This window comes from Podarcis liolepis, assembly GCF_965112155.1.
Source record: "Podarcis liolepis genome assembly, chromosome: 13".
Classification (NCBI taxonomy): Eukaryota; Metazoa; Chordata; class Lepidosauria; order Squamata; family Lacertidae; genus Podarcis; species Podarcis liolepis.
In genome coordinates this window covers 21977573-21997590 of record NC_139573.1, presented here as the reverse complement: position 1 = coordinate 21997590, position 20018 = coordinate 21977573, and the positions used below count along the sequence as shown (strand labels likewise).

Below are 20018 nucleotides of genomic sequence, written 5' to 3'. Positions count from 1 at the left end.
GGTAAGGAAATTTTACCATCCAGAAAGATGCATTAGTGGGCAGTAGGTATAAAAAGGTTGACTACCCCTGCTCTAAACCAGGCATAGGCAATCTCGGGCCTCCACATGTTTTGAGACTACAATTCCCATCATCCCTGACCACTGGTCCTGTTAGCTAGGGATGATGGGAGTTGTAGGCCCAAAACATCATGAGGGCCGAGTTTGCCTATGCCTGCTCTAAACCATTGGCTGCCATGCTATACCAGCCTCCCCCAACGTGGTGTCCTCCAGATGCTTCAAACTACGACTCCCATCATCCCTGACCATCATCTGGAGCTCCAAAATGTAAGTGCTGCGACGGAAGGAAGGATCATGGAGTGTCAGAACAGTAGAGGGAGGGACCCAAAGTGCCATCTAGTCCAATGCAGGAATCACAGCTAAGGACCGATGGATTGCAAGTGTGGAATAAATGTGGTAGCAGTAAAATGGCCAGTTCCACAAACTGAAGTGGTCAGGTAGGTGATCCTTCAAATAATGGGTACCCTTCAAAAGAAACGGCCTCCGATGGGATAAAACAGTTGACTGCCTTGGAGTGCTGAAGTTTAATAAGTGACTTCTCCTCCTCAGCAGTTTTTCTATCCTACTAAGCTGCTCCCCCTCCACCTGCCCCCACTAACCTGCTGAGGCAGCACCTTGTCAGCTGGGTCTTGCACTTTTTCTGTACTTCACCCCTCCCACCGGGGTTTCCTGCTGGCCCCAAATGCTGTAGGATAGGCAGCAGGTGCTACACTGTCCAGAGCCGTGGCCCTTGGACGGAGCTGGCAGCATGCTGAACTGCGGGCCTCGCTTGCCGCCCCGTAGGCTGGCTTCCCTCTGGGCTCCCCAAGCGGCTTCTTCAAAATCTACATCTCCCCAGCCAGCCCTCCAAGCTGCTGCGAAGGACTCCACGCCTGCCCCTCTTTCCCTGAACTTGGGCGATGGGAAGGTATTCCACCTGAAGAGCAACTGGGAGCTCACTCGGGGGCTGTTGGTGTTCCGGCTCTGCTCCTCCCCATGGCTGGTTCGGAAAGCGCCCACGGTGAGACCAGGGGGGGGGGGCTCAGATCTTGACCCACAGCAAGCCACACACCCATGCAATCAATTCATTTCCAATCACCTGTAGTAGCTTAAGGGGTGCCCCAAAGTGCTCTGTTGTGAGTGGGGTAGGTTAAGGGTCTTTGGGTCAAGCCGTGGGATGGGTCTGAACTGTATTCAAAAAGGAGTCTTGTTTCACCTTGTCTGCGACAAATTGTTGCAGCATGAAGCACTGCTGCTCCAGAGTCCGGTCACTCAATTCCCTTCCCATTCCTGCTGGTTCTTCTTGCCCCCACCCCCACTCCTCCAGGAGCCAGTCAACTTTGCAATAGGTGCTGAAGATTCATAGCCCTCATTTGCGATTATCTGCCCCTTCCCATAGGGTTCCCCCCCCCCAAATATTTGTTGAACTTCTGCAAGCCTTGCGGGACTCCCCGGCCTGATGATACTGCCCTCTTGTGTGTTGATGGGACATTTTGACTCCATAAGCACCAACACACACAAAGCCAACATCAAAAATTACAGGGAACAAGCAGAAACTGCAACAAAATGGTGCAGAATGCAGCAATCCTCAGGATTCCCAGCTGCTCCATTCCACCACCTCCCCAGCATTCCAGTTTTGACTGAGCACCCTCAACCTCAGCGAGATGCTCTTGGTGGGGTGTCACGCCCACTTCAGTTTCCTCCCCCCTAAAGTTTATTGAGGTACTTCTGCAAACTGTGGTTCCCCCAAGGTTACTGATATGTCCTTCCTGTGCAAGGCTGCTGCTGTTTTGGCTATGTGAGCAACGGTGCTCAAAATCTGAACACTGGAAATGGAGGGAATGATTGTGCCACAAAGTTTCGATCCCACTTGATGCCCAAAATGGATCCTTAATTGGCAGGTGCACCCATTCCTTGAACACCTCTGTCATGCCCTATTTGTTAGCCTTTCGGACTCGCCGTCGATGTCTATGTAGAGGTTGTGCCATAAACCTTTTATTTCTCTCCATCAGGTCCTTTCCGTCTCCCAGCGGATTCTGGGCCACCGACTCTGGACTTCTGTGCTCCGTCTTACGCTTTACGGACAGTTTGTTGCTGGCGAAACCCACACAGAGGTCAAGGAAACACTGCGACGGCTCCAGAACTTGGGGATCCGTCCTCTCCTAGCTGTCCCCATTGAGGAAGATGTGGGGCAGGCAAAGGAAGGGTGAGTGTCGGATGAGAAAAGTGAGGAGGGCACGATTTGGACAGCCAAAGAGAAGGCTGTGTCTTGATACTATGAGGAGAAGCATAGGCAGGCCAAGGAAACAAGTTCTCTGACAGGGGTTTAAAGGCAAGGACCATGATTTAGCTAAAACTGGTGAGAGGCTGGTGGAAATGATTCACCTTCCCACTTTGTCCTCTGTACTCCACTCACATCTGATTCAAGCATAGCTCTGGACGGATTCATATCAACACTGGATTTAGGGTGGTGCGGGCGGCTCCCTCTCACAGGGCCCCAACCCGAGGGGGTGCAACATTGAGAAGGTCCATAATCAAGAAGATCCATTTGGGGCACCAAGTTTTGGCCTTACTACAAAAGATTACCAAAGTCTGCCCTTGCTTTGTCTTTTACCTCTGTGAGAGTGTCACACTTTCTTGGCGGATAAATGAGCTAGCTAGCACGGTGACCTAATGGCAATGGTGCATGTGGCCCCGGAGGATAACAATAATTTCATAATTTTTTTATTTGTACCCCACCCATCTGACTGGGTTGCCTCAGCCACTTTGGGCGGCTTCTGAGATATGATAAAAACGCAGTAAAACAACAAACATTAAAAAACCTCCCTATAACCTGAAACTGTTCTTAATGTGAAGCACCACTTTAGGTAATGGGGCCTCCTGCTGCCGCCGCACCCCCAGAGCACGATTTCTGTTCTCATCCTGAAGCAAAGTTCTTAACCCGAGGTACTATTTCTGGGTTAGTGGAGTCTGTAACCTGAAGTGTCTGTAACCTGAAATGTATATAGCCCGCGGTACTACTCTACAGTATTTGTTTATTTCCTAGACATCTGATGGGAGGCATTCCACAGGGTGGGTGCCGCTACCAAAAAGGCCCTGTGCCTGGTTCCTTGTAACCTCATAGTGAGGGAACTGCCAGAAGGTGCTTTGCCCTGTGGGGAGAAGTGCTCAAGTGCTCAAATGTCAAGTGAGGAAGCATGATTCACATATCCTTATCTGCTGCACAAAGCTGTCTTCACAACCTGTTTTTTTTATCCGGTTTGTGTTCAGGAAGTGGTTATCCAGAGGTTAGGTGCTAAGGGTAGCGATGCGTACTTTCACACACAGCACATTGCAGCCGCTGCCAATGCAAGATATAAATCATTCGCCTTTTTATCTAACACATGTGAAATCACCTCTTGCTGAAAATGGCAAGAAACCCCAAAACAGCCCCCTTTAAAATGCAATCTCAGAGTTTCAGAAGAACACCGCCGGATGAGGGCCAGGCAGTCCAGATTCCTGCTTCTCACAGTAGCCAGCGCAATGCTGTCAGGCATAAAGCCTTCTCTGGCAGTTCTCTGTGCTATACTGCCCCTGGGTCTGGAGGTTCTATTGAGCTGACATGATTAAGAGCTGCTCATAGACTTATCCTCCATGAATGTGTCTGCTTTCTAAGAGCGCTTCCAGATGGAGGATTAATTTACAAATGGCTTGTTGGCAACAGCTTCTAAAAAAACTTATTGCGGAAAGGGTAAATCCAGATTAAATGGCGGGGGCGGGGAGTGCAGGCTGGCATTTTGGTCCTAACAGTGTTGTGCGGACACTGCGGAAAAACAAAAACAAAAAACCTTTCATGTGTGGAAAAGCTGCCCATAATAAACAGTCTATCTGGTCACCGTTTTCCTCATTATGGTGAGATGCATTGTGTTCTTAATTTAATTATAGGAACCATTTCTAAAGGTGCATCACCTATACCTAAAAATTAGCCTAGGCAAATTATGCATATCTGTGTCCTCCTCTGGTGTGATTCATAAGTGACTTCCCTGACTGGAAGAATTGCCATGGAAGGGAAATCTTAGCTCTGCTGCTTTGATATTAATATTTGCGTTATTTGCGTATTGATTTTGTTATACTGCATCTTTTGTTGTTGTTGTTGCTTTAATATGCATTGTAAACTTGGGTTGCCATATTTCAAAAAGTGAAAATTCCGGGTGTATGCCAGCCCTATGTAAACCAACTTGGGATCAATATTATGAATAGACTGCCTTAAAATAAATATTGAGGGTTGTAACCAACTTAGCTTCACTCAGAGTAGATGCATTGAAATTAATGGGTGTGACAGGTCCATTAAGTTCAAAGGGATTACTCTGAGTAAAAGGCTATAACAATACAGTCTTAAATTAAATAGTTCATCATGCCAGCCTCAACGCTGAAAGCAAGAGTAGATAATAACCTGGGCAGCACAGGGCATTGAGCTGAGGAGGCTAACAACAACAACAATATTTATATAGGTACCTACTGTGAAGATCCATTTAAATAGCAGCAGTAACAAAAGGAATTATTGTGAATATAATAAATATTTGTCCTTGCTCAGGGTGCCATATTGCTAAAGTCCTCCCCCAACCTGAAACTCTTTCTCCCTTCACATCTCTCACCTGTCAAAACTGCTGGTTGTGGAGATTCCATCATTTAGGCACCTGAAGATATCAGGGCTGCCATACGTCCAGATTTTCCTGGGCATTACCGGGATTTCAAAGCCGGAATTGACGTCCCGGGTGGGGTGGGGAATTTCCGAAAGGCGGCGCTTTGTCCTGGATCTTAGGCAAGTCAATCGAAAAACCACAGCCAACAATTTTGGATGTTTCCTAAAAAACTGAACAATTTTGGTAGTTCCCTGGTTTTTACTTTTTGAAATATGGTGACTCTAGATACACATTTAGGAAAAATCCTTAACAGAAGACGCAACAGCTGATCCCCCTTTTTGATAACATCAAACAAGGTCGCTATCCGGATCAGCTTCAGGCCTGAAGTGAAACATGCAGGTGCTTGACTGGGAAAGAAAGCAGGTGCAAAGAGAGACACGACCATCTTTGAACTAGACAAACAACAGATTAATTTTGTGTGATATACTAGAGTCCGTTGAAGGCCAAAGCTGTATACATAGCACAGACTTAAAGCACCTTTAAAGCACATTCCTCCACCTGCCCTCGCAATGGCAGGAACTATAGTTTTTTTAAGGGAGGCAGGGATTGTAGAATCATAGAATCATAGAATCATAGAGTTGGAAGAGACCACAAGGGCCATCGAGTCCAACACCCTGCCAAGCAGGAAGTTTGTAGTTCTATGGGAGGTAGACTACAGTGGTACCTCGGTGTCAGGGGTTTAGGAGCAGAGGCACGGGCAAGGGAGGAAACAGAGAGCGAAGGGGAGGAGGCAGAAGAAAAGATGAGTGATGACGACGACCCGAGATCTCCTAGTCTTTCCAGTGAATCAGAGGATTCACAGAAAGGAGCACCAGTGGCCAGGGCAAGGGGGGAGTCTAGGGGGGCACCCCAGGAAGATAGAGCCAGAGGGGACTCAGGGGGGAGCAGCTGGAAATCGGGACCAGCGTCACCGCCAGGAAGCAGGGAAGAGGAAGGGAGCCAGGGGGGAAGCGCTGGCAGCTCACCACAGGAGGGAGGGCATGAGTCAGGAGTGGCCACACCTCCATCGGGGAGCGAAGAAACGGTTAAGAGGAAAGTGGAAGGTTGGGCGCGCGCGCCAAGTTCAAGTGCAGAGGAAGGCGGCGCAGTAAGCAGCCCCGAAAGGGAACCAGGTCCTAAAGCCCGGCGCAAGGAGGCAGGAGGGTCCGGGTCAGCGTCAGAAGAATCCCGGAAGGAAGAAGCCCCGGGGGGTAGAGGGACCCAGAGGAGGACAGTCAGGCGGAAAAGGTGGAGCAAGGCTAGGATATTAAGTTGGTGCACACGGGGCGGAGACTCAGACGGAGCTTCGCCGATCTAGCTACTAGACGTAGAGTTGCGCGCAGCAGCGTGAGAATGGAAACTGTAATTCAATAAAGACTTTTACTTAATGATCGCTGGCTAGCGTGATCCTCTGTGAGCTAGGATCTTCAAGCAGCTCTGACAGTAAGCTCCGTCTCCCGATTGTGGGCATCTACAGCCTCGAGGAGGGGAGAGAAACAGGTGCCTACTAGCGAGCTCACGAACGGCAGACGACATGACGGCTGAGCAGCAGATAGAGGAACTCAGAAAAGCAGTGGCACAACTGAATGCCGAGGCTCTCGCATCCAGGAAGAGAGAGGAGGAGGCAGCGGCCGCCTGCAGGGATCTCCAGGTCAGGTTAGACGTGCTGACAAAGCAGACACCCCGGCAGGAGGGAATTGGGTTGGCGAGACGGACAGGCGGGCTGGTCTCTCACTTCGATGGGAACCTGCAACAGTATCCCAACTTTAGAGCCGACGTACTGTGCGCACTGCAACTGCTGCATAAAGACTTTAGAGATGAGCAAGAGAGAGTGGGATTCATCATGTCCCATTTGCATGGGGATGCTAAAGCATGGCTACGCAATTTATGGAGAGATAAGGATCCGGCGCTCCAGAATGCAGATGCCTTTATTAAAGCGATGGATGGGTGTTTTTTTATCAAGTATTGACGTGGATCTTGCACGGAAGGAGGTGCATGGGCTGAGACAAGGGAGGGCCAGCGTCAGGCAGTATCATGCCCGCTTTTTCGCCTTGGTCAGTGCCCTGGAATGGGACAGAGATTCGGCTCCTGTAAGAGACCTCTTTTGGGAGGGGCTGCACAACTCGATTAAAGATGAGATCGCGAGGGGGGAGAGACCCCGAACCACCCAGGAGGTCGTTCAGAGGGCACTGGCAGTGGGGGTGAGGCTGGAAGGACGTCCGTGGAGCAGGGACGAAGGGCGTGGAGGGTGCGAACCAGCCAGGGGCCCCTCCTTCCTTCCCAGAGAAGCAGCGCGGGCGCAATCCACGCCTCCGCCAGGAGGAGGAGCCGAACCTATGGAGGTTGGAGGTGCAAGGGCTCAGTCAGCAACCAGAGCCCTAGCACCGGCAGCAGTGAAAGCGAAGCCTCCTAGAGGGAACAGGAAGTGTTACGTCTGTGAGGAGCCAGGGCATATGGCAAAAGAGTGTCCCCAGAGGCTCCACAAGCTTACTGCAGCCTCGGCAATGGTGACTGCAGCAACGCAGCAAGGGGGACCACAGCAGGGAAACGACGCAGTCTGGCTGGAGGAAGAGGCCCTGGGGCCCAGCCAGACGTGTTAGTGACGCAGTCCCCAGAGGTTTTACAGCCCGTGAACCCCCTCCCGCCCAAACCAGTGGTGAGGCTCACCGCATCTCTCCAGCTGCCCAATGGAATCACCACTGACGTGCCCATCACAGTTGACTCGGGCAGCAACGCGGACTTTATAGGGCAGGACTTTGTCGACAAGCACGCTATACAGTTGCTGCCGGCCACACTGCCCCTGCAGGTTGTCACGGTGGATGGCAGGGAGTTGCTAGGGGGGCAAGTGGTGAAGCAGACGCCGCCCATGGCGATGCGACTTGGAAATCACAAAGAAATCATCAGCTTCAATGTCACTCAACTATCGGATACGCCCATTGTATTGGGAATGAGTTGGCTAGACAAGCACAGCCCAACGCTGGCTTGGTACCAGAGGCAGCTGATCTTCGGCTCTTCCTTTTGTGCTGAACACTGCATCGTGCCCCGGCAGGAAGGAGAGGAAGAGGAGTCACAGCTGCTGCTAGGCACGCTGCAAGCGATTCCCCACAAGTACGCAGAATTTTTGGAAGTTTTCTGCGAGAAGGAGGCAGACAGGCTACCCCCTCACAGACCATATGACTGCAAGATTGACCTGCTGCCGGGGGTGGCGCTGCCTAAGGGGAAACTGTATTCCATGTCAGAGGACGAGCTGCAGGAACTCAAACAGTTCATAGATCATAATTTGGAGCGCGGTTTCATCCGAGAGTCCAAGGCAGCGGGGGGCAGTCCAGTATTCTTTGTTAAAAAGCGAGACACGCCCCAAAAAAGACTGGTCGTGGACTATCGCATTTTAAACAATGGGACCAAGCCGTCGGACTTCCCCATGCCCCGAATCGACGACCTCCTGGCGAAGGTGCGGAAGGGGAAAGTGTTCACCAAGTTAGACCTGCGAGGGGCGTACAACCTCATTCGTATGCGGGAGGGAGATGAGTGGAAGACGGCCATGTTCACGCCACTGGGTACCTACGAATACAGAGTTATGCCCTTTGGATTGCAAAATGGCTCCCACGTTTTTCAAGCTTTCATGCATCACGTGTTGGCGGGACTTCTCTACAAGACGTGCGTCTGTTTCTTAGATGACATCCTGATCTTTTCGGAATCGCAGCAGGAGCATGACAGACACGTCAAGGAAGTGCTGACCAGACTAAAGCAACATAGGCTCTACGCCAAGCTGGAGAAGTGCCAATTTGACGTGACGGAGGTGGATTTTCTGGGCTACAAGTTGTCTGACAAGGGGCTCGCCATGGACAGCGCCAAGGTTCGCGCGGTATTGGATTGGAAGAGTCCACGCAACCGGAAGGAGGTCCAGAGGTTTGTCGGCTTTGCGAACTTCTATCGCAAGTTTATCAAGGGCTTCGCTATGCAGACAGCGGCCATCACAGACACGCTTAGCTCCAAGAAAAAGAAGTTCGTTTGGACAGAGGAGGCGGAGCAGTCCTTTCAGGCACTCAAGCGTCTCTTCGCGTCGGAAGAGCAGCTGCTTCACGTCAACCCCAGCAGGCCGATGAGGGTGGAGACAGACGCCTCGGACAGAGCCGTGGGGGCAGTCCTGCTGCAAAAGGACCAGCAGGGGGTGTGGCGACCGGCAGCGTTTTACTCCAGGAAGCTCAGCAAGTCCGAGCAGAACTACACCATCTGGGACAGGGAGTTGCTGGCCATTCATGCAGCGTTCAAAGCGTGGAGGCACTTCCTGATCGGCGCCAAGCACACGGTGCAGGTTTGCACGGACCACAAGAATCTGGAGCACTGGCGCACGGCACAGTTCCTAAACCAGAGGCAGATACGTTGGGCTGAGTTTTTTGCGAACTTCGACTTCCGCATAGAGTATGTCCCGGGGGACACTAACATCATGGCGGACGCCCTCTCCCGTAAGCCACAGTATCTGGAGGACGCAACGCCAGCGGCCGCCATGCACATCTTCGCACCAACAGTATGGGCGTGCGCCGCGGCCACCGTGGACCTGGAGGCGGTGCGACGAGCGTTGCAGGATGACTCCTTCGCGCAAGCAAAGATGGCAGAGGTGCAAAGGGGCACGGCTGCGGCCGACGGTTTCCAGCTACGAGAGGGATTGCTCATCCGTAAAGGGGCCATCTACGTGCCGGGAGACGACCTTCGCGCCAAGGTGCTGCAGCAGCTGCACGACGCGCCCACGGCCGGGCACTTTGGCAAGGAGAAGACGGTGGAATTAGTAGCCAGGGATTTCTGGTGGCCTGGAATGAGAGGGGAGGTCGCAGACTACGTGGCGAGGTGTGACACCTGCCAGAGGGCCAAACCAGTGCACAAACCGCCGGCCGGACTGTTGGAACCGCTGCAAACTCCGGTCGAACCTTGGGAAAGGGTGGCCCTGGACTTTGTCACGGATCTGCCCAGCTCGAGGGGCAAGACGGCAGTGCTGGTGGTGGTGGACCTGTTTTCCAAGATGGCGCATTTCATTCCGTGTGCTAAGGTGGCCACGGCGGAGCAAACCGCCAAACTGTTCATAGACCACGTGTTCAAGGTTCACGGTCTGCCACGGTCTATTCTGTCCGACCGGGGGCGGCAGTTCATCTCAAATTTCTGGCAGAAGCTGATGGGCTTCCTGAACGTCAAGATCAACCTGGCGTCGGCGAGACACCCGCAGACCAACGGGCAAGCGGAGCGGGTCAATGCAATCATGCAGCAGTACCTGAGATGTTATGCAAATCAACAGCCTGCGACGTGGGTGGATTACCTGCCGCTTGCCGAGTTCGCCTACAACAACACGAAGCACGTGTCCACGGGGGTCACGCCGTTCTTCGCCAACAACGGGAGGCACCCCAGAACCTTCCCGGGACTGGAAAGAATGGGGGAGGGGGAGCCGCAGACAGCAGATGCGTTCGCGTCGGAGCTGCAGGAAGTCCACGATCAGCTGAGGCGCCACCTGGAGCTGGCCAAGCACGCATACAAGGTACAAGCGGACAAGCACAGAAGGGTTGGTGAAGAGCTCCACGTGGGAGACTGGGTTTGGTTAGCAGCCCACGCAGTGCCGGCCAGGTCGTTGGCCAAGAAGAAACTAGGGCATAAACAACTGGGGCCCTACCAAGTCGAAGAGCAGGTCAACCCGGTAGCTTTCAGACTGGCACTTCCGGAGGGTTCCAGAATGCATCCGGTATTCCACAGATCGGTGCTCACTCCCTACAAGGCACCGCACAGGTTCCAGGAACCCGGAACGGCGCCGAGTCCGGTCAGAGACAGAACAGGGCACGCGGGAGTGGCACAGAAGGAGCGCATCAACGAAGTCACGGAGATTTTGGACTCCAGATGGGGGGAAGAGGGGGTAGAATACTTTCTCGCCAAGGAGGGCACCCCGGCCAGTGCGAACAGCTGGGTGCCGGGCTACGCCTTGGACGAACCTCTCCTCAAAGACGAGTTTCATGCCCTCTTCCCCCATAGACCTATGCCAGCAGACTTTTTCGACGACTGGCTTTTCACGCCCACGCTTTCGGCCAGCACTTTCCGGGGGTTCGACTCGGACGAGGACCTGACACAAGACGTCCGTTCCCCGGAGGGGTCACCCTCGGGATCTGCATCAGAACCCTCGTATTGGTGGGACGATAGACCAGAGGAGCAGTTCCGCAGACGGTGGCTGGAAGGCCCAGGACGAGCAACACCGCCAGGAGGAAGTGAGGGAGAGACGGACATGGACGTTTTCGGGGACGACCCTGGTTTCGAGCACGGCGGCACAGAGATGGAAGCGGAGGTGACCGTTGTCGACGAGAGCAGGGAGGAAGACCCGCGAGACTTCAGATGGAGGCCCGCCACGGGAAGCGACCGATATCCGACGTTCGTCCCTTTGCAACAGCAGCCCCCAGCTCCAGCACCGGAAGGAGGGGAGGGGGGAATGGGGGGCTTCGAGGGGGGGATGGATGTCAGGGGTTTAGGAGCAGAGGCACGGGCAAGGGAGGAAACAGAGAGCGAAGGGGAGGAGGCAGAAGAAAAGATGAGTGATGACGACGACCCGAGATCTCCTAGTCTTTCCAGTGAATCAGAGGATTCACAGAAAGGAGCACCAGTGGCCAGGGCAAGGGGGGAGTCTAGGGGGGCACCCCAGGAAGATAGAGCCAGAGGGGACTCAGGGGGGAGCAGCTGGAAATCGGGACCAGCGTCACCGCCAGGAAGCAGGGAAGAGGAAGGGAGCCAGGGGGGAAGCGCTGGCAGCTCACCACAGGAGGGAGGGCATGAGTCAGGAGTGGCCACACCTCCATCGGGGAGCGAAGAAACGGTTAAGAGGAAAGTGGAAGGTTGGGCGCGCGCGCCAAGTTCAAGTGCAGAGGAAGGCGGCGCAGTAAGCAGCCCGGAAAGGGAGCCAGGTCCTAAAGCCCGGCGCAAGGAGGCAGGAGGGTCCGGGTCAGCGTCAGAAGAATCCCAGAAGGAAGAAGCCCCGGGGGGTAGAGGGACCCAGAGGAGGACAGTCAGGCGGAAAAGGTGGAGCAAGGCTAGGATATTAAGTTGGTGCACACGGGGCGGAGACTCAGACGGAGCTTCGCCGATCTAGCTACTAGACGTAGAGTTGCGCGCAGCAGCGTGAGAATGGAAACTGTAATTCAATAAAGACTTTTACTTAATGATCGCTGGCTAGCGTGATCCTCTGTGAGCTAGGATCTTCAAGCAGCTCTGACACTCGGGTTAAGTACTTAATTCGTTCCGGAGGTCTGTTCTTAACCTGAAACTGTTCTTAACCTGAAGCACCACTTTAGCTAATGGGGCCTCCTGCTGCCGACGCACCGCCGGAGCATGATTTCTGTTCTCATCCTGAAGCAAAGTTCTTAACCTGAAGGACTATTTCTGGGTTAGCAGAGTCTGTAACCTGAAGCGTATGTAACCTGAAGCGTATGTAACCTGAGGTACCACTGTACAGCTTTAAATGCACAGCATGTGTTCGGTCCCCCTGCTGAGTTAGGCTGGCCTTGGAACGTTCTCTATAATGATTTGGCGGGTGGGTGGGTTGCTTTTCTTTTTGCTGATTTGTTAATACTGCTGCTTATTTTGCTTTCAGTCTTGACTTAAAAACCCTCAAGGTTTTTATGATTATTGGAATTGTTAGCCACCTTGTTTATTTTTAATGCTTTTCATTAACTTTTTGTTACGACACATAAAAACACACACTAAGATACAACGACTAAATAGAAAACACAAAACAAATAACAAACGTATAACCATAAATCCGTACGCTCTTGCACGCAGACTCTGTTACCCTACTTTATATTTCCCATTCTTATTCTTTTCTAGTAGACTTCCTGCCTCCTCAAAGCGGGTCTGTTTTCCTGTTTGTTAAACGTTTTCTTTCTCATTTCATCATTTGAATATTTTGAAATGGCAAAACTGACGGATACAGTTAGGGGACAGTCTAACCAAAGGTTCCAAAAAGAGTGGGAAGTGTATAGAGATTACCTAAAAAAAAACAGTGTCCTCAAATCAAAACCTGGACTTGCTTTGAGTAATTTTCGCAAACCATAATATGGTCTATAAGTACAGTAGATAGAGAAGGGTAGACATGATTGTTAGTCACCTTAAAGCATGTGACTTCCCCCAAAGAATCCTGGGAATTGTGGGTTTGTTAAGAGCTGTGGGTTGGGAACTGTAGCACTGTAGCTTGACCTGGAGACGTCAGGATTTGAACCTAGAACCTTCTGCACGCAAGGCTCTGCCGCTAAGCTAGAGTCCCTTATGGTGTGAGAAAAGGGGGCTATAACTTTTGGCCCCCACCGTGCTGCTGATCAGCAACAACTATTTCTTTAACACAAATCATCTACCCATTTGGCCCTTTACTTCTATTTGGGGAAACTGGCAACAAAAGCTTCAAGGGGATCATTGAACACCAGGACAGAGTGAAACTGAAAGGTGGTGAGCAGACTGGAAGGAGTTGGCCGTGAAGGTTTTCGGAGAGTTTGAAAGTGTTACTTTCGACAGATGTTGCCTGCTGAGTATTTTCAAGCAAAGTGGTAGTACCAGAAGGAGATTCTGCACTGACTTTGGGATAGCTCAGTCGGTAGAGGATGAGACTCTTAATCTCAGAGTTGTGGGTTCGAATCCCATGTTGGGCAAAAGATTCCAGTATTGTAGGGGTTGGACTAGATGACTCTCGTGGCCCTTTCCAACTCTACAATCCTATGTACTGTATATCTGAAGGAGTTTCTCCACCCCCATTGTTCTACCCGGACACTGAGGTCCAGCGCTGAGGGCCTTCTGGCGGTTTCCTCACTGCAACAAGCCAAGTTACAGGGAACCAGGCAAAGGGCCTTCTCTGTAGTGGTACCTGCCCTGTGGAACGCCCTCCCACCAGACGTCAAAGAGAACAACAACTACTTTTAGAAGACATCTGAAGGCAGCCCTGTTTAGGGAAGCTTTTAATGTTTGATGCATTACTGTATTTTAATATTTTGTTGGAAGCCGCCCAGAGTGGCTGGGGAAGCCCAGCCAGATGGGTGTGGTATAAATAAATTATTATTAATATTATTATTATTATTATTATTCTATCTGCTTTGCCCCAACCAGGGCAGACTGGTATGACAAGAATGCCCAATCTATGCTTACCTGCCTGGATCTGTCTGCAGTTGGTGCCATCAATCCCATGATGCAACTGAAGGTGACAGCGCTGATGGCAGCTGCACTCTGCGTGAGTATTGTGGGATGGCAGAGGGACTGTCGGGGCATTGGGGGTAGCAAGCTCTGAACGGATGGGTATCCTTGGTTTAAGTTACATTTATGTACCACTTTATACTGAACAGAAAAATCTGAAGTGGTATACACCACAAAATTATAAAACATAGCATGCAAAGTAATTGGGCAGCGTGGGGAGTATCATGCAATTATCCTCTTGGGCATGATGTCTTAAAAACTATTTGCTCTAGAGACTGGTGCCTCTGCTTGCTTCTCTTGCCAGCCCCCTCTCCTCCAGGAGTCTACCATCTCAGTCCATCCCTTATTTTTGATGCATAGGACCTCATTCTGGCCCAATTCTTGTGAAGGGAAGGGAGCTAAGGTAAAGGTAAAGGGACCCCTGACCATTAGGTCCAGTCATGACCGACTCTGGGGTTGCGGCGCTCAACTCGCTTTATTGGCCGAGGGAACCGGCGTACAGCTTCCGGGTCATGTGGCCAGCATGACTGAGCTACTTCTGGCGAAACCAGAGCAGCACACGGAAACACCATTTACCTTCCCGCCGGAGCGGCACCTATTTATCTACTTGCACTTTGATGTGCTTTCAAACTGCTAGGTTGGCCGGAGCAGGGACCGAGCAACAAGAGCTCACCCCGTTCCGGGGATTCGAACTGCCGACCTTCTGATCAGCAAGTCCTAGGCTCTGTGGTTTAACCCACAGCGTCACCCATGTCCCAGCTAAGGTAAAGGTAAAGGGACCCCTGACCATTAGGTCCAGTCATGACCGACTCTGGGGTTGCGGCGCTCATCTCGCTTTATTGGCTGAGGGAGGCAGCGTACAGGGAGCTACCCTGCTTTTATTTTGGATTACTTTCCCCTGCTCCCTTTGCAGAAGACCATCGCCCTGCGTTTGCAAGAGCAGGAGACGAAGTCAGACCTGAGCATCGAGAGAGTGGTGGCTGCCATGAAAGGGGAGGTGAGAAGCCTTTTTGCTACTCCCTTCCGGGTGGATTACATTTGCTCCAAAGAGAGCTAAAACTTTATTTGACCTGTGTATTATCTCCCACTATTCTCCTGCCCCCCCAGGAGCTGATCTTCGGCTGCCTGACCCAGGAAGAGAACCACCATTTCAAGGAATCGTTGAGGCGGCTCAATTCTGTAGCACAGGTACTCTAAGGGGAGGACAGAAGCAGGGGAACCCAGCCTTGGTGATGGTGTCCATTTTGTTCTGGTTCTCATCTTCTCAACCTCTTTCCGTCTGCAGTATGCTGTGGGAAAAGGAGTCCGTGTCCTGGTGGATGCAGAATACACCTACATTAACCCCGCCCTAACGCTTGTCACCATGGCAATGATGGCTGTCTGGAACACCCAAATGCCATGGATCTGGAACACATATCAGGCATATCTCATGGTGAGTTCCTCCCCCAGAAACAGTCCTCCTTCTATCCACCTTACGTCCTGGAAGTAAGGAAGGTCTGCTCTCACCTTGACAACTCAGTGGTATTGGAGGACTCCTTTCCTGTTCTACTACGGTCTTTGGCCAACTTGTCTCCCTCCAGGACACTCTGGAGCTGTTGAAACAGGACGTCGCCCTCACTGAGCGCTTGGGTGTCTGTTTCGGAATGAAGTTGGTCCGGGGGGCTTACCTGGAGAAAGAGCGGAAACTGGCAAAGGAAAAAGGATATCCTGATCCTGTGCAGCCCAGTTGGGAGGCTACCAACGAAAAGTGAGGAGGACTCCCCCTGTCCCACTACTCTGCGGGTCATTAATACGGGGCATGGGAAGAGAAGATTCCTATGGTGTCTTCCTTCCATCGTGTGACCTAGGATGGTCCTTTATGTGGCAAAATTGTTTATTTGAAGGGCTGCCTGGTCCAAATCTGGTTTAAAGATAAAGAACCATAAGAAGGGAGCTCAGGAGTGGCCTTGAAATTGCCCATCACTCATTAGCACACATGGATAGCAATCTGAGGTCACTGGGCTGCATACACACCATCTATTGAAAGTACCGTACTTTTCCGTGTATAAGACATGTTTTTTCTACATACTAAAAATAATGTTAAAAAGGAGGGGAGCAGTCTTATTTACGGATAGTGCATAGGGGGAACGTGTGATTGGTTGTTGCCCCCAAAATAGAGGGTGTCTTATATACAGGGGCGAGTTATACATAGAGAAATACGGTATATTTAAAGCACGGGGCTTCCCCCAAGGATCTTGGGAACTCTGCCTTCTTAAAGTTCCTGGGAATTGTAGTTCTGCGAGGAGGTAAATCTACAATTCCCAGGATTCTTTGTGGGGAGACCTGTGTTTTAAATGTGCGGTGTGTATGCAACTGTTATTCTCACTTGAATTAGACGCATTGCATTTTTCTATTATCAGTTATACAGTAGTGATTTTTTAATGTCCATCCATCCATATAAACCAGCCTATACAAATTTGATGCACGGTTCACCTCTCTCATTTTTTTGCCTCCTCGGCTTCATTCTCTTGCCCTCTTCCTTTTTCCTGTGATCCAGTTACCAGCGCTGTTTGGATTTTGGTTTGGATCAAGTGTCTCGAGCCAGGGGAAGGTTTGAGATGATCGTGGCCACACACAACGAAGCGTCCGTGATGCACACTGTTCAAAGGTAGGGGGAATACCACAAAGGGGAAGTGAGTGGGGTTGTGTTTCTACGTAACAAGCAGCATCTGGCATGTCCACCAGTTCTGATGGTTTGGACACATGGGTACTCTCTGAAAGTGGGAGCCACGGGTGGGTGGGTGGGAATAGCCTTGGAAGGGAGCCTCTCCACACTACAACACACATACATACACAATTGTATGTGTAAGCATTGCGCTGCCTTTCTGACATCAGCAACCAATACTCCAATCCATATCCACCTCTCAGATCTATTTGCATGAAAGCAAGCAATATATAAGGGAAGTGGCATGCTGCTATCATGACATGCCTTGGAGCAAAATATTGGTTGTCACCATATAGAGGTAAAGATATCGTCTGGGCAGACAGCTGACAGCACATGCATCCCTTCGGGAGGACGGGGAGACTTTATCCAGGACGTTAGAAACCCGAGACAAGAGCAGCAAAAGAAGCCCCATTCACATTATGCAAAACCTGTACACAACACACACAGCCACCATTGGTTAATGTAGAAATAATACTTCCATTGTTTCTTACAGCAACCCTGTAAAGCTGACCCCATAATATTATCCCCATATTGCAGATGAGGGGTTGAAGGTGAGGTCTAGCGGCAAGCAGCTCACCTAAAAAACCAGCCAGCGTCTTTGTGACTGAGCTGGACTCCTAGCCCTTGTCGCTTACAGCTTATGCTGTTCACTGCTATGATACTCTCATAACTTCTCCCCAACCTGTCGCTGAAATGTGCTTGTTTTATCACTTTTAAGGATGGCAGAGATGGGCATCGACAAGGGTGCTGGACTCGTCAGCTTTGGGCAGCTGCTGGGCATGTGCGATCAGATTTCCTTGGCACTAGGTGAGTGTAGCGTAGACCCCGCTTCCCACAGATTCTCTCCACACCCACAGCCACTTCTGTTCCTCCTGCGATATTGTCACCTCCTTTCTCTCTCTCTCTCTATTTAAAATCTTGTGCCCAAATCTAGGCCAGGCCGGTTATGCCATCTACAAATCTATCCCTTTCGGCTCTGTGGAAGAAGTAATCCCCTACTTGATCCGCCGTGCTCATGAGAACCAAAGCGTCTTACTTGGGATCCGGAAGGAGCGAGATCTGCTGCAAATGGAGCTTCGGAAACGGGTTCTGAGGCGGCCTTGAGGGAATCTAAATATCCCAAAGAATTACCCCACCTCCCAATGCTTATTCATGGAACCAGGGCCCTACATTGCAATGTCTCCAGCTCACTTCTCTCATGATCTTCATGAGGGAATAAACCGCCCTCTTGGGTTACCTGGTTTCCAGCATCCCAAGCCCTAGATACATGGGTTGGGGCTTAGTGATGTGATGGGCTTTAGTGTTGTCTGCTTAGGACCTTGTGATATCATGGAGCCGCTAACTCTAGAAAGACAAAAACGGAACTCTGCCAAATATACGAGACAGGGGAAAGAGCTAGAAATGTGAGGCCTGGGAAGGGGGTAGAATCGGGGGGGAAATGCTGAAGTTTTTATTTTGAAGATCTCAGTGGGGGTGGGGAATGAAAGTTTAGGAAAACACACTGACAAGCAAAACTCTTATGCAATGCTGTCTCTTTCAGAATAATGAGTGGTTTAATTTTTTATAACCAATTACACAGTTGCAAAGCTCCTGGGTTCAAGAGTAGTAATTTGAGCTTGGCTGGAGACCTTGAGATCTAACCTTGCTGCCCTGAGACCTTCAGCACGGATCCCAAAATCTGAGTGTCTTCAGCTCCCACTTACTGTGTGTTTTTAATCTATCTTCCCATGATGTTATCCCAAATGCATAAGTATCCCATCCTTTGTTACAAAGCACTACTGCTTGAAATGCTGTTTCTCAAACCAGCTTTACACCAATTGGAGTCTTTAGCCATTCAGATTCGCTTCTGTTCATGTACACACCAGGGGATGTTGATGGGACAGGGGGAACATAAGAAAAGCCCCTTTGGCCAATGGCCCATCACCCTGCACCCAGAATCCTGTTCTCACAGTGGCCAACCACAGACGCCTGTGGGAATCACCCAAGCTGGACATGAGCACAAGTCTTTTTGCTATGCAAAGGTGTTCACACCCCAAACCACCTGCCCACCCCAAAATGTGCTAAAGGAATTCCACACAAGCAATAACTGGGTTATTTTTACAAATCAGATTTTCTGTGTTAAGGGGGAATCCAGATTAGACGTTTTAAATAAATAAAAAGAGTACAGGCTGGCATTTTGAAAACTGTGATTACGTGTGCATGCTGCAAAAAACATGTGTGCTGTTGCAGTGGCTCCAATCCCAGAATAAAGGCTTCTCTGCCTACAAGTGCCCTGTGTCTTCCTGTCCTGACTGGCTTGGTTTGGTGCCGAGCCACACAAGGCCAAACTGCAAGCCAGTTCTGGGGGGGCGGGGGTGGAGCACAGATGGAGAAGGGTTTTATATAACAGGCTTAGCCAAATTTGTGTCCTAGCGAGTTGGCGTCTCTGAGGAGGTAGGTTAGTTGATGTTGACTCCTGCCATAGCACGGGGGTTGGACTGGGTCCTTTCCAGCTCAACCATTTCATGATTCTCTGTGGGCAGGAATAACTGGATGACAGATCCAACAGTTCCACATTGCCCAAAGATGCTAGACAGGGCAGATAAAATGGGGTTTTTGCAGTCATGCCCTCCAGAGTGCTGCAATTGTTAGGCAGGCTGCCTTGTTTCTCTCCGTGAAGAGAACTGGGCATGCACAACAATTGGGGGCCTTCCTGTGTTTCTGGGTGGTTAGAAGTGGTAGGGGAGGGGGGTTATGACTTGGCTTAACCTAAATCGGGAGGGGTTGGGATGGGCCTTGTAGGTTTTATTAAGAGAGCTCCCCCCACTTGCTTCCCCGCAACTGCAGCACCGTCCCAGAGTGGTCTTGCGGCTGGGCTAAAAAGGGTAGCAGCCCTGAGGACCAAGAAACAGGGACAGAGCTAAATCTGTTTGCCCCGGAGTGACCTTGGCACATCCTTGAGGGTTTGCCCGCTGCTCCGCTTCTTCCTCTGCCACCCTCCCTGCCACTGTGATTAGGGGAATGGAGAGGTGGAAGTACAGCAGCTGTTTCGGGCCCCATGACTTTTAATCTGCAAAGGCTCATTAGGAGGAAGCAAACAGTCCTGGAGCTGCAATTCTTTGTAGGGGCTCAGATAGCCAAAGAGCCAGGAGTCTGAGCTCTTCTACTCCCTCATCCTGTGCCCAGCTAGACCCTCGGTGCTCCCCGCCCACACGGTGATCAAGCCCAAGTGTCCCGCTTCGCCAAAGTCCCGCTTCTGAAAACCTCTGGCCTTCCTACGCAGGAGGGTCCCTGCTTCCTCTTTAATCTGTTTATTCCTGCCCCATATGCTGCCCTTCTGAGCAGCGATTAAAGTGGATAAGCCGCTTTGGGCAGGGCCAGACGTGGAGCTGCCAGGGTGTTATTCCGACCTCTGCGGATGCCGGCAGCAGCGGGCGGCTCCA

The 20018-nt window shown here is 51.1% G+C and overlaps 1 protein-coding gene across 1 annotated transcript; it reads left to right on the top strand.

The window, feature by feature from the left end:
- The first annotated feature begins 750 nt into the window (after positions 1-750).
- On the top strand, positions 751-19933 carry PRODH2 (proline dehydrogenase 2). Its single transcript, XM_083471971.1, has 10 exons — positions 751-1057; positions 2049-2242; positions 13809-13929; positions 14806-14889; positions 15000-15080; positions 15178-15324; positions 15473-15639; positions 16429-16539; positions 17315-17403; positions 17531-19933. The coding sequence occupies exons 1-10, from the start codon at positions 806-808 to the stop codon at positions 17698-17700; spliced, it is 1416 nt and encodes a 471-aa protein (XP_083328097.1). The 5' UTR covers positions 751-805; the 3' UTR covers positions 17701-19933.
- The last annotated feature ends 85 nt before the right edge of the window (positions 19934-20018 follow it).